The sequence below is a fragment of the Herpailurus yagouaroundi genome, unplaced genomic scaffold (assembly GCF_014898765.1).
Source record: "Herpailurus yagouaroundi ecotype Mexico unplaced genomic scaffold, PumYag 77, whole genome shotgun sequence".
NCBI classification, from domain to species: Eukaryota; Metazoa; Chordata; class Mammalia; order Carnivora; family Felidae; genus Herpailurus; species Herpailurus yagouaroundi.
Window position 1 is genome coordinate 98,665,521 of NW_024412388.1, and position 15,164 is coordinate 98,680,684.

A 15,164-nucleotide genomic window follows, 5' to 3' on the forward strand; every position below is an offset into this window, starting at 1 on the left:
ACGCTTAACCGACTGCGCCACCCAGGCGCCCCTATTAAAAATTTTTTAATGTTTTATTTATTCTTGAGAGAGAGAGAGAGAGAGAGAGAGAGAGAGTCAGAGCATGAGCTAGGGAGGGGCAGAGAGAGAACGGGACACAGAATACCAAGCAGGCTCCAGGCTCTGAGCTGTCAGCACAGAGCCAGACGCAGGGCTTGAACCCACAAGTGGTGAGATCATGACCTGAGCTGAAGTCAGATGCTCAATCTACTGAGCCACCCAGGCGCCCCAAGTTGTAGCCCATTTAAAAGTTAACTCATCTCGGGTGCCTAGATGGCTTAGACAGTTAAGCCTCTGACTCTTGACTCTGGCCTGGGTCATGATCTTGAAGTTCATGGGATTGAGCCCCGTGTAGGGCTCTGTGCTGACAATGCAGAACCTGCTTGGGATTCTCTCTCTCCCTCTCTCTCTGCCCCTTCTCTGGTCATAAATGTACGCATACCCTCTCTCAAAAATAAATAAACATTTAAAAAAGAACGATGGCAGGCACATCTATACGTTAAAGTGACAAACCATACTGAGCAAATAAAAGAGTGGACTTTATTTGGGAGTGATGCAAACAAACTATTAAACATTTATGAAATGGAGAGATGAACACTGGATTGTATTAATATTAAAAGAATTGTTATTAAATTTTTTAGGTGTGATAATGGTATTGTGATTATGTTTAAAATGTCCTTGTGTTATAGAGATTTATATTGTAATATTTAACAGTGAAATTATATCAGGATATGCTTCAAAATATTATGGGAGAGAGGAGTGGGTAAGGGTAAAGATGGCCCCATGAGTTGGTAAGTGCTGAAGTAGGGTAATTGGAGTTATTTTAACCTTTTTTTTACTTTTACTATGTTTGAAATTTTCCACAATTAAAAGTTAAAAAATAAAAGGTTAGTACAAAAATCAGCTGTGTTTCTATACACTAACAATGGACTATCTGAAAAAAATTAAGAACACCACCAATCCCATTTTCAACTGCATCAAAAAGAATAATTAGGAATAAATTTAGCCAAGGAAGTGAAAGATCTGTACACTGAAAACGGTAAGAATTGATGAAAGAAACTGAAGAACACAAGTATGTGGAAAGATATTCTGTGCCCGTAGATGAGAAGAATAAATATTATTAAAATGTTCATACTACCCCAAGCAATGCACAGATTCAATGCAATCCCTGTCAAAATTCCAGTGGCATTCATCATAGAAATAGAACAAACAATCCTAAAGCTCCTATGGGACTCCAAGTTCCCTGAATAGCCAAAGCAATCTTGAGAAATAACAAAGCTGGAGGCATCACACGTCCTGATTTCAAACCAGGTCACAAAGTTACAGTAATCAAAACAGTATGGTACTGGCATAAAAACGCACATAGATCAATGGAACAGAACAGAGTCCAGAAATAAACTCATTCATAGTCAGTTTACAGTAAAAGGAAGCAAGAATATGCAATGGGGAAATGACAGTCTCTTCAATAAATGGTGTCGGGAAAAACAGCCACATGCAAAAAAGAGAAACTGGACTCTATCTTATATTATACATAAAAATCAACTCAAAATGCGGTGCCTGGGTGGCTCAGTGGTTAAGTGTCTGACTCTTGATTTTGACTCAGGTCATGCTCGCACAGTTTGTGAGTTCAAGCCCCATGCTGGGCTCTGCGCTGACAGTACAGAGCCTGCTTGAGATTCTCTTTCCTTCTCTCTCTGCACCCCCTCCCCCAACCCAAAACAAATAAACTTAAAAAAATATCAACTCAAATTGGAGTAAAGACTTGAACGTTAAGACCTGAAACCATAAAGGGTAAGCATCTTGACACTTGTTTGGTCAATGAATTATTTGGATTTGACACCAAAAGCAAAGGTAACAAAAGCGAGAAATAAACGAGTAGAGGCATATTAAAGTAAAAGCTGCACAGCAAAGGAAACCATCAATAAAATGAAAAGGAAACTTACGAAGTGGGAGAAAATATTTGCAAATTATATATCTGATAAAAGGTTAATATCCAAAATACATAAAGAATTCATACAACTCAATAGCAAAAAACAAAACAAAACAAAACCCAACAATGACCAAAAACTAAAACAAACACCAAATAATCCTATTAAAAATGAGCAGAAGAGGGTCATGTGGCCGGCTCAGATGGTACAGCATGTGACTCTTGATCCTGGGGTTGTGAGTTTGAGCCCCATGTTGGGTGTAGACTTTACTTTAAAAAAAAAAATGAGCAGAGGAACTGAATAGACATTTTTCCCAAAGACATGCAAACTGGCCAAGAGGCCCATAAAAAGGTGCTCACCATCACTGATCATTAAGGAAATGCAACTCAAAACCACATTGAGACATCACCTCATCTCTGTTAGAAAGGCTATTATCAAAAAGACAAAAGATAACAAATGCTGGAGAAAAAGGAACCCTTATGTACTGTTGGTATGAATGCAAATTGGTGCAACCACTATGGAAAACAGTGGTTTTCCTCTTCAACATGAGGGTGCATGTATCTTTTCAAGAGAGTGATTTAATTTTTATTGGATATATGCCTGGAAGTGGGATTGTTGGATCACATGGTAGTTCTATTTTAAATTTTTTGAGGACTTCAATATACTTCCTAATAGACTAGTACTAGTATAGTTCACTGTCCATATTAAAAAAAAAAAAGATCCTTACCTCCTATCATATACAAAAAAAAATTAAAAACTAAAGGCAAAGGGACACCTGGGTGGTTCAGTCAGTTAAGCCTCCAACTTTGGCTCAGGTCATGATCTCACAGCTCTTATGGGTTCCAGCCCCACGTCAGATGCTGATGTCAGTGCAGATGAGATGAGGGGAGGGGAGGGGGGGGAAGAGGAGAGGAGAGGAGAGGAGAGGAGAGGAGGGAAGGGAAGGGAAGGGAAGGGAAGGGAAGGGAAGGGAAGAGGAGATAGCACCGCACACTAACCATAAAAGGAAAAGACCAATAATTATGACTATATTAAAATTAAGAACTTTTGTGCATTAAAAACATCATTTTAGAGAATAAAAAGGCATGCCACAAAGAGGCTGATACTCAGAATATAAAAATACCTCTTACAAATCAGTGAGGGTAAACAATCCAGTAGAAAGACAATGAATTTTATAACAGATGATATTCACATGGCCAATAAAGATGCACACCCCCAACAGTAATCAAGGAATGCAAATTAAACCTCAACGAGAATACCACTCCACATTCACCAGATAGGCTACATCATACAAACTGATGATAAGACGTGTCAGGAGGATATGGAACAACAGGAACTCTCATACATTGGTGGAGGGGGTTTCACTTGGCAGAGCTACTTTGGAAAACAGTTTGATCTTATTTACTTAAGTTGAAGATATGCTTATCCATGACCCAGCAATTCCATTTCCAAGTATATACCCTAGAATTGCATGCACATATGGACCGAAGGTCATGCACATGAATATTTATAGCAGCATTATTTGTAGTAGCCCTAAACTGGAAACAACTCAAAAGTCCATCAACTGTAGGATGGGTATTCACACAATGGAATAATACGCACAATTAGAATGATGGAACAGCTGTTAAACTCATCCACAGGGATGAATCCTACAGACACAAGGTTAATCAAAAGAAGCCAGATAACAAGACATCCAGATGGCCAACCAACACATGAAAAAATGCTCAACATCACTCATCATCAGGGAAATACAAATCAAAACCACAATGAGATACCACCTCACACTTGTCAGAATGGCTAACATTAACAACTCAGGCAACAACAGATGTTGGTGATGTGAGAAAGAGGATCTCTTTTGCATTGTTGGTGGAAATGCAAGCTGGTGAAGCCACTCTGGAAAACAGCATGGAGGTTCCTCAAAGAACTAAAAATAGAACTACCCTACGACTCAGCAATTGCACTACTAGGTATTTATCCAAGGGATACAGTTGTGCTGTTTTGAAGGGACACATGCACCCCCATGTTTATAGCAGCATGATCAACAATAGCCAAAGTATGGAAAGAGCCCAGATGTCCATCAATGGATGAATGGATAAAGAAGTATTACTTGGAGTATTACTTGGCAATCAAAAAGAATTAAATCTTGCCATTTGCAACTACGTGGATGGAACTGGAGAGTATTATGCTAAGTGATATTAGTCACTCAGAGAAAGACAAAAATCATATGACTTCACTCGTATGAAGACTTTAAGAGACAAAACAGATGAACCTAAGGGAAGGAAACAAAAATAATATAAAAACAGGGAGGGGGACAAAACAGAAGAGACTCATAAATATGGAGAACAAACTGAGGGTTACTGGAGGGTTGTGGGAGGGGGAATGGGCTAAATGGGTAAGGGGCACTAAGGAATCTACTCCTGAAATCATTGCTTCACTATATGCTAACTAATTTGGATGTAAATTTTAAAAAAATAAAAAATAAAGTTAAAAAAAAGAAGTAATTATAATGAAAAGTAATATATTTGGCTACAAAAAAAAGAAGCCAGATAAAATATATGTCTACACACTGCACATGAGTCCATCTATAACAAGCTTAAAACCAGACAAAGCTGAACTATACTGTTTAGGAATAAATGGGTAGGATGTAAAACTATAAAGAAAAACAGGTAAATGAACACCATAATGGTCAAGACAGTGGTTACCTTTCATGGGGGTGGGAAGGGAACAGTGACAGAAGGTGGCCTGATGGAGACTTTTCAAGGTGTTGGTGGCATTGTCTCCACCGCTGTGATGTTTCCATTCCATTCCAATGTGGCTTACGTAAGCATTCACTTTGTGATAATTCATTTTATTTTGACCACACTTCTCTATATGTGTGTTATATTTAAGACAATTTTTTTTTATTTTTTTTAAATGTTTCTTTACTTTCGAGAGATAGGGAAGAGCACGAGCAGGGGAGGGGCAGAGAGAGAGACACAGAATCCACAGCAGGCTCCAGGCTCTGAGCTGTCAGCACAGGGCCCGACGCGGGGCTCGAACTCACCAACCATGAGATCATGACCTGAGCCGAAGCCGGACGCTCAACCGACTGAACCACCCAGGCGCCCCTTAAAACAACTTTTTAAGTTAACCCAGAGTAGCTCTTGTGTTTGACTTAAAACAAACAAAAAGACCTGCCCTTCAGAATAACACAAGAACGAGCCCATGGCACCACCACAACTTTGGATTCATGTGCACTATGGAATTTTTCTCACTTTATAAAAAGATACAAAAATAGGATGGCATAGTATATGAATATTGTCTTTTAATACGAATGACGACTCCAACACTCTTAAAGGCAATCTGTTTTCATTTGTCAGTGCCCTGTCTTTTCCACAGGTACTATTTCTCCCATCTCACCTCTTCAATGGGGAGGTCCTGGAGCTGCGGTAAGGAGCAAGACAGGATTCCAATAAGGAACGGAGTGGGTGAGCACACGATGTCGATCATAGATGCTGGTAGGACTGGGATGTAGGTATGCTGCCAGGTGAACGGATACAGTGTGGCAACCACAGCATGGCCACATTTTGACAGGGTGCTGGCCAGAGAAGAAAGCAGAAACAGTGTGACGCATTCAACACGTGGAGAATGGTTCAGATAGGATGTTACAGAATTACCTGACACCGGTTAGTGATCACAGATGAGCGATTCTGTGAGGACTCATTAATTTTTGACATTTTGTTTACATTTTTAACTTAATTCACAGAAAAGTTTTAGTCTTAACCAGCTTTTCCCCACAATTTATATTGCTCAAAGTTAATGTGTACTTAGATAAAGGAATGCCAACTAATTTCTTGTTTGAGTATAGTTGACACGCTATACTGATGTTACCTTAGTTTCAGGTGTCACCAATGTGACACTGGTTTCAGGTGTAAACATAGTGACTCCAAGTCTCTCCACATTATACTATGCTCACAAGTGTTGCGACCACCTGTCACCTTAGCATTACAGTATCATGGACGATATTCCCTATGGTGTACCTTTTATCCCATGACTTATTCATTCCAGCAGTATGAACCTTTAACAACGGTTTAAGTAAAACACATTTAGAAAGATAAATTCACTGCAATCCCAAAGTGATGGCTATAGCCTAATGCAAAATAGCTCTGGATTACTGACCATTTGGAATTATCCACGTCACTATGGCATTAGGTAACTGAGATCCTACGGTTTTTGTAAATGCCCAAATTTTAAAATAGCGAAAACAAGTGAAATACCAGTAGGAAGTGACATATTTTACAAATTTCTCACCTTAGGCTGTTGGCAACAAAGATTACCCTCCGTTCCAAAAGGAGGGAGGCACAGACCCGGATGAGATTGCACACACTCAGGCACTTAAAGAGACATTCAAAGTCAACATGTTCTAGTCGGGAATCCAGTGGTCGGCAGAGTTCAATAGACTGAAATGAAAGAATTCGAATCAGGGGAGTTCAGGTTGGAAAACAATCTATAATGACACCATTAATGGATCCTGTCATTCTTTTACAGGGGAAATTCAGGAAAAAGGTTTTGCTACAGTTTGTGAAGCTGTCTACAACTACTCCCAAGACCTAACACCTAATTATTTCTTTTAAGGATTTTATTTTTTTTAAATAATCTCTATACCCAACATGGGGCTCAAAATCATAACCTTGAGTTCAAGAGTCACGTGCTCTATTGACTGGACCAGCCAGTGCCCCCTAATAACTTCTTTTCACGCTGTAAGTTTCTGGTAAAACCTTTTATTTTACCAGACAATAGCATGTATAATCATCATTTATCACACTGCTATTGTTACAAACAGGGCTCAGTCTACATAAGGCAGAAAACCTCTAGCTCTTAGACGGCTCGACTATCTCACAACTGGACCAACTCACAATGTCTCACAACTGGCCATTTCACCAGTGATTTTTGGTACTAAAACACATTCTGCACAGTTTATGGAATAGGGAAATCTATGCCCTGAGGCTTCTGGAAATTCTGCCTATTAGTGTAAGGCCTGCTTTTTGGTGGCTATCAAGCCTTTTTCAACATGAGCTAACTTACCCCATCGCCAGCCCCAGGGAGGTAGCTCTTAACTGTGATGGTGCGTCCAGGAGCTGGGAAGGGAGCTTCCATGACACTTCGCATGAATGGGTAAACCAGGGCTGGAGACATTTCCCTTCTCTTCTCCACTTCATCCAGAATCTGCACGTGCAACATATGTTACTTTATTAGGGACTCAGTTCAAACACATAAGGAACTACCAAACTTGGTGCACAAGCTTGAAAATTACACCAACAGATTTTAAGACAGATAAGCTTCCGCAATGAAAAAAAGTTCATTAAAGGCCTCGTATCTCTTGGGGGTATCTTTATATCTCCAAGAAAAGTTACTCAAATCAATCCACTCATTTTTAGAAGAGGAGCTCCTTTCCGCCTCCCTACGGTAGGGGCAGAGAAGGGGACACCGACCATGATATCTTGCAGTTTGGGGTCTGGGAGAGACTCATGAGGCAAGGTAAGCTTCAGGCTACGTTCTCCTTGAAGCTGGGAGGTTTGGCAAGTCAAAATGAGATGACGCAACAACACAGTGACTCCGGTAAACTAGACAAATGTAAACATAGTCTAGTCTAGACGAATGTAAACCTTCAAACTTGTGGCTCTAATCTACTACTGAGAACGCTTCCTAAAGTAGTATGCTAGAGTCCGTGTCACAAGACGTAGCCCAGTGAAATCATCAGAAACAACACGTACTTGGAGCCCAGGAAGCACAGCACCTTTCCCAGGGCTCATTCTGCACTCACCTTGGAAAAAAGGTTGAAGCAGCCCAGGCGGCTAACCATGCAGTACACCTCAGGGAGTCGCTTCCCTTTGCCTTCTGGCTAAAACAAAACACATCAAAGCAAAAATGACGCGGCACAAGTCTTTGTTAATTTGAACTATGAATACTCTCCTAGTACTCTTTAGTACAGAGTAGGAACCAAGGCTAGATTGGAAAATGCTAAAAAAAATGATAGCATGATTATTCCAGGTTTAGTGGCAGCATCTAAACAAGAAGCAAGTAACTCAGAGCTCCCGCGAATGGCTTAATTCACGCCATCCCTTGAATAGGCCCAGGCTGATATTTAACCACTCTGTCATTGGTTTCTTCATCTATTACAAACACACAAGTAATAAAAGAAGTCCATACCCTTCTTATTCTGGGACACTCGTTGCTAACTCCAACCTCGCTCTTATTAGTTAAAGCTAATGCAGCTTCTTTAATCCATGGGTGATTATGCAGCCCTCAAACTCATCTAGAAAAATAGAGTTTCTGAAGTTCCTAGTCTGATTCTATTGTTTCTTTTTTTTTTTTTTAGTAATCTCTACACCCAGCATGGGGCTCGAATTCATGACTTCCAGATCGAGAGTTGCACACTCTTCCGACTGAGCCAGCCAGGTGTCCCTGGTCTCTACTGAGGACTCAATTGCCCAGCCCTGCCTGTAGAACAAGACTGGTACTTACCAAAAGCTTCTTACAGTAACCAAACCAGCGGCTCCCATCTTCACCAGTTAAGACAAAGGAGAATGTTTCACTGAAAAAAAAATAGTCGATAGGTGAGATCTAAACAACTAATTATTACATTCTTCATGGAACAAACTATTTTTTTAAGTTTGTTTGTTTAGAGTAGGGGGGAGAGAGAGAATCCCAAGCAGGCTCCACACAGTGCAGAGCCCGACGTGGGGCTCGAACTCACAAACTGTGAGATCACGACCTGAGCTGAAGTCAGACACTTAACCAACGCAGCCACCCCGGCGCCCCAGAACAAACAATTTAAAATTAGTGTCCAACAGCAGTCATTTTGTGATGTAAGAGGAGGCATTAATACCACATTTATTGCAAGCCACCTTCCTCCTGAGGAAGAATGTCCAGGCCTGAGAATATCTTGCCTGACACTGTATGTGTGAGAGAGAAAGTACAGGATGACCTTCTGATGCCACTGCCTTTTACTTTCTTATTTACCCAGTCTAGCTATTAATAAAGCCTATTTTCCTTTTAGTGAATATCTGATAAAGTCTAACATTTAGGAAAGGTATTTTTCCCTTCCAAATTCTTCTATTTAGTTCCGAGAGGTCCTATGGAACAGTGATTGGCAAAGGGTTATATCCTTAACTATAAAAGTTGCTAGGAAAATTATCAGCTCCTCACCAGAAACATAAGCAAAAGATTTGCAGAGAGGGGCACCTGGGTGACTCAGTTAAGCCTCCGACCTCAGATCAGGTCATGATCTCACAGTTCGTGAGTTCGAGCCCCACATCGGGCTCTCTGCTGTCAGCATAGAGCCCACTTCAGATCCTCTTTCCCCCTCTTTCTCTACTCTCTCTCACTCTTGAGTGCTCTCTCTCTCTCTCTCTCTCAAAAAAACATTAAAAAAAAGATCTGCATAGTTTATAAAAAGAAGACCAAGAATGAAATTCATCTGCATAGTTTATAAAAAGAAGACCAAGAAAGAAATTCATTAATAATCAAAGAAGTCCAAATTTGAGCAGTGAATACATACATCTATATATGGCCAAAAAACAAAGATTGAAAGGGAATATGCCAACATATTTAGTTATTATCTCTGAGTGCCAGAATGCCAGTGACTTATAACTTCCGCTTTTTATTTATTCCTCTGTATTTCCCCAATGTTCCAGAAAAAAAAAAAAAAAAAAAACCATATAACTCATTGGGCAGAAAAGCCAGCTATGGAGCGGCCAGGCCATTATGAAAGAAGCTGCTTGTGCAGTTAGCAGTGCACCTGACAGCTTAAGACCATCAGGATTGATGGTTCAGAGAGGAGAGTGGCCATCAGGCCAAACCGGTTAGGCGAGACAGCAGCTCAGACTGGAGGCAAGGTGAGGCAGAAAGGCAGAGCAGCTACTTAGGCAACAGTCGAGGCTCTCCTCCAGCATGTTATCTGCATGTGACACGGTTCCAGAATCACGAGTTTCAGCCTAAACAGCACGGTCAATAATTACAGTTCTGAACGGAGCAGTTATCTACTTACAAGCAGGATTCAGGGAGGATAACTGTTTATTAATTGAACACAGTTCCCTCGAGATACCAGGAGGAAATTCCTTATCTTCCCTTCTCAATAATGCTCACACCTCCCAATCTGGATCCTCCCTTTGTACAAGTTTCGCAGGGGAACGTACACTCTGGGCTGTGGCTCCCGTCAACTTGAAGGAGAAACAAGGTGCAGACACCACTGTTTTACCTCCTAAGTAGGGTCCCTAAGCCCAAGTCCTTTTTCCTTTTCTGTCCACTTGGTGGCATTTCTGATTGTATATAAAACGGAACTTTCCCCCCCAAGAACTGGCCAACTGCAGAGCTTCTCAAACTCGTTTTCCCTTTGACACTGAAACTATTCCATGTTTTTCTTTTTTGAACTCACATAGGAAATGTTCTAATTCTGTTTCTTCCTTTCCTCCCACTGCATCCTTGACCTGCTACAGTGTCCACATAGCTTTAACTGCTGGCTCTACCCATTTCTCAAACATTCGGATTCTATTTTTGCAGTTCCAAAAATGAGAAATCAGATTAAGGAACCCATTTACCTCTTGAGTTCTGAGGTTGGCACCCAGTCTTTTGAGTCAGGAAAACAAAACTTGGGGATAACTTTGAGCCTCTCTTCGGTGTCTTTGGACTGCTTAAAGCCATGATCACCCTGAAAAATGGAACATTTATAGGTGACTAGTATTCTACGTAAGCAGAGACTATATATACAAAACAGCCTAGTCATGGGAAAAGAGGTCTCTGATAAGCCCAAGTAGTCATCTCAGCACAGTGTTGTGTTGTTTCACACGACAGGAAGGCCAAGGCCAGTAATCACTGAAGATACACTGAGAACACGGTTACTAAGAATAAAGAATCCTATTTTGACATAGAAATGGTTACTTGTGGAGATCCTATAATCTGATGTAAGAGGAGTGACTGAAAATAGTTTCTAGTCTAGAGGTAGAATCGTAATTCAGGATTCACATACTAGTGGAAACCCAATATTTTAATAAATCATGGGACATAAAATAAAAACCTATTCTATAGCACACTGATAGCAAAAGCCCAGTTAGTGCCAGACACTCTCTGATCAATAGTCAAAGGTGTTTTGAATGTTATTTAGAAAAGATACTATTTTGGGGCGCCTGGGTGGCTCAGTCGGTTAAGTGTCCGACTTTGGCTCAGGTCATGATCTCACGGTTCGTGAGTTCAAGTCCCACGTCGGGCTCTGTGCTGACAGCTCAGAGCCTGGAGCCTGTTTCAGATTCTGTGTCTCCCTCTCTCTCTGACCCTCCCCCGTTCATGCTCTGTCTCTCTCTGTCTCAAAAATAAATAAACGTTAAAAAATTTAAAAAAAAAGAAAAAAAAAGAAAAGATACTATTTTTAGAATCTATCCCATATATAATCATTTCCTTTAGCATATAATCTTTGCTAACTAATTACTAGTTTGCAACTTCCTGTGAAATTTTAGCGTGGAAGGCCTTTGTGTGCAAGTCTGGTATCATACTTAAAAGAACAATCTAAATTTAGTTAAACCAAAAGACATTTAAAAATTAGTATGGAAACAAGCAGAAAATAAGTCTATTATAGCCATAGCACCCTCATGTAGCTAATACAAATTAATCCTTTAATTTAATTTCTGAAACAAAACATGCAGCCATTCTGAGTCACCTAGACGTTCATTTAGCTCTTCAGAAACGGAAAAGCATTCTAACAAAAGTTCAGTTGTCTCACCTTCTATTATTTTTACATTGTTAAATGACTCGGAATTGTCTTCATTTATGGTTTTCCACAACGCAATCAAGAGAGACTTGGTCAGCTCTCTCCCTCCTTAACTTATGGGAGCCTAATGCACAAGGATGCTAAGTAATTTGCTTAGAAACATCCCTCAATCCCTGCCAGACTCAGCTGGGTCCTTCTCTGGCTCTGAGCCCGTTAATTCAGGCTTTGTTGAAAAACAACGTTCAACCTCGAGATTTCTGCAAAGGTAAGACTGATTGAAAAATCGGAAAAAAAAATTAAGCTTCTCTTTATGGGAAATTGGACTCTTCAAGACTATCTGCATTACATCATTTTAGACTTCCATGGTTCAGTGTTGTGACACTGTGGCTCTCAGGCTACACTGAAGAATTTTATAAGAAATTAAACAGTTTTGTTTACAGTAGGAATGTTGTTGACCACTTTTTTTTTAAGGTTATTTTTTTCTGAGAGAGAGAGAGAGAGAGAGAGAGAGAAAGAGAGAGAGAGCAAGCGGAGGAGGGGTGGAGAAAGAGAGGGAGAGAGGGAATCCCAAGCAGGTTCCGCACTGCCAGTGCAGAGCCCAATGCGAGGCTCAAACCCACAAATCACAAGATCATGACCTGAGCCAAAGTTAAAACGCTTAACCAACTGAGGCACCCAGGTGCCCTAGCACTTTTTTTTTTTTTCTAATGAGAACTTATGCAGGAAATGTCTCTTAGATTCCATTCCAGTACAGTTGTGCTCCCCTAGCTTTTTTTGGTGAAACACATAAGTCGGGGTTTAAATCTCAAGTTCCTAAAGCATCTGAGCAGATAACTTAAATAAGAGACATGGCCCAAGTATTAAGATGGAGAGTGAGGAGATTCCCTATTTAAAGGGATCACGCCTTACCAAGGCTCATTACATAATTTGCAGAGCACAGTTGCAAGATGAAACTGTGGACCCGTTGTTCAAAAAGCAGGAAAAATTAAATACAAAATAAACTATAAAACTTTTTGTTTTCTTCTGCGGTTTCTCTCTCAATCTACAGTGTGGGGTTTCTGTTTGCTTTTTAATGTTATGCCCTCTCAGGCATAAGACAGAGAAAATCAAATAATATTTGTTAATAATAGCTACCATTTATGAAGTGCTTACTATGTGCCAGGGACTGTGTTAAGCACTTTAAATACATTATCTTATTAAACCCTCACTAATAATGGATAACATTCTATAGTGCTGACTATATGCTAGACACTATTCTAAGTGCCTTATACAGCTCATTTAATCCTCACTGCAACTCAACGGGATAGACATTATTATGATTACCTCCATTTTACAAATGAAGAAACCAAGGCACAGAGCAGTTAAGTAACTGCTCAAAGTCACAGTGCTAATTAGTGGCAAGCGCAGAGAGTTGGCTTAAGAGTCTATGCTCTAAACTGCTACCCTGTTCTGTCATATTTACTGTTTCCCTCATCAAGAATGAGAAAACTGAGGGGCGCCTGGGTGGCTCAGTTGGTTGAGCGTCCGACTTCGGCTCAGGTCATGATCTCACGGTCTGTGAGTTCGAGCCCTGCATTGGACTCTGTGCTGACAGCTCAGAGCCTGGACCCTGCTTCAGATTCTGTGTCTCCCCCTCTCTCTGCCCCTCCCCCGCTCATGCTCTGTCTCTCTGTCAAAAATAAACAAACATTAAAAAAAAAAAAGAATGAGAAAACTGAGGTTTTCAACTTGCTAAAGGGCACTTAGTAAACAGCAGAGCAAAAAAATAAAATAAAATAAACAATTTGGATAATAAGATTTTGCCCTTGTTTGCAGCTCAGGCCAGACGTGAGACATCACCAGAGTCACTTACCAGATCCTACAAAAGGTACAGTATTAGTAAAAGCTGCTTGAGATCACAATAGAAAGAAGAGCAGAGATAAAACACAGAGACACGAGAACACTCCTGGACGCCTCTTGGTCTCCCTGCACCTACCTTGCCAGGGAACTGCTGTATGACCTGGGGAATGTAGCTTATTTCCGATGGCTTCTTCTGGAGGGACACCACCACAAAAAGTTCAAAGAGCTGCTGCTCCTGTAATTCAATAAGATCCCTCTCTAAGGTCTGGTAGTGAGGATTCCTCTTGGAAGACTGCTGGAGCTGGGCTAAGCGCTTGTGGCGGTCTGCAATGAAATCAGGGAGCACTGTTTTTCCTTTGTAGCCCCATCTTCCCTCCAGCACCCAGAGGTCATGACCCATATGGACTAATCTTCACCCAGTCATTGCTGACGGAGTGCTGACTAACCGACGTCTGCCACACAGCCCTGCGAGGGCTATGACATACTTGGGGAACAAGTACAGAGTCTCACAAGTGCCCAGGAGCCCGCGGTGTCCCAACCCACACTCTAGGTGCGTCCCAACACATATTCTGTGCTCTCCCATCTTCTGCGGCGTAACACCAGGATACGTGGAAAACGTCAGGTAAAAGCACTGGCCTGACAACAGATGCCACTGGCTGGTGATGAAATTATGAAACGGGGTTCATGAGTAAACGACTGGGAAGGAATTCTTGAGACGTTTTTGGTGCAAAAATGAGGTTTTATTATAGCATGGGCACAGGACCCGTGGGCAGAAAGAGCTGCACTGGGGTTGTGAGGAGAGACTGATTATATACTTTTGAGTGTGTGGAGGGAGGGGGGAAAGAGATGAACTTAGTTTCTTTTTTTTTTATTATTATTTTTTTAATGTTTGTTTATTTTTGAGACAGAGAGAGACAGAGCATGAACGGGGGAGGGGCAGAGAGAGAGGGAGACACAGAATCGGAAGCAGGCTCCAGGCTCTGAGCCATCAGCCCAGAGCCTGACGCGGGGCTCAAACTCACGAACCGTGAGATCGTGACCTGAGCTGAAGTCGGACGCTCAACCGACTGAGCCACCCAGGCGCCCCAGATGAACTTAGTTTCTGAGGAACTTCCGGATGCTAAAGGCAGGGTCTTCCAGGACCCTGAAGATGTAACTATTCTCAAGATAAGGTTGCTTTTAGGTTTTTTTTTTTAAGTTTTTTAAAAGTTTATTTATTAATTTTGAGGGAAGGGGAGCAGAGAGAGAGGGAGAGCGAGAATCCCAAGCAGGCTCCACACTGCCAGCCCGAAGCCCCATGTGCAGCTCGAACTCACAAACTGTGAGATCATGACCTCAGCCAAAATCAAGAGTCAGACGCTTAACCAACTGAACCACCCAGGTGCCTCTACTTTTAGTTTTTAATAAAACATAAACATTAAGGCAGGAAGGCAGCCATGAATTCCTTGAGGAAGGCCACGCTCTGCATGTTTCAGGTGTCTATCAGTGGGCTGCAGGCTGTAAGGAAATTTACTTTAAGCTGCATTTCTCTTGCCTTTGTTTCCCTCATCATTGGGACCATGAAATCACGTGTGTGTGTGTGTGTGTGTGTGTGTGTGTGTGTGTGTGTGTGTGTG

General features: G+C 41.2%; 1 protein-coding gene across 3 annotated transcripts in view; it reads right to left on the reverse strand.

Moving 5' to 3' along the window:
* The window catches only part of DENND2C (DENN domain containing 2C), an 89,251-nt gene that overhangs the window by 9,940 nt on the left and 64,147 nt on the right, over nt 1-15,164 (reverse strand). For all 3 annotated transcript variants that reach the window (XM_040471383.1, XM_040471381.1, XM_040471382.1), the window contains 7 exons: nt 13,685-13,872; nt 10,547-10,656; nt 8,472-8,541; nt 7,771-7,848; nt 7,032-7,172; nt 6,258-6,406; nt 5,367-5,544 (listed from right to left, as the gene is read on the reverse strand). In XM_040471383.1, coding sequence (XP_040327317.1) covers nt 5,367-5,544; nt 6,258-6,406; nt 7,032-7,172; nt 7,771-7,848; nt 8,472-8,541; nt 10,547-10,656; nt 13,685-13,872 — 914 coding nt within the window. The remainder of the gene's footprint in view (nt 1-5,366; nt 5,545-6,257; nt 6,407-7,031; nt 7,173-7,770; nt 7,849-8,471; nt 8,542-10,546; nt 10,657-13,684; nt 13,873-15,164) is intronic.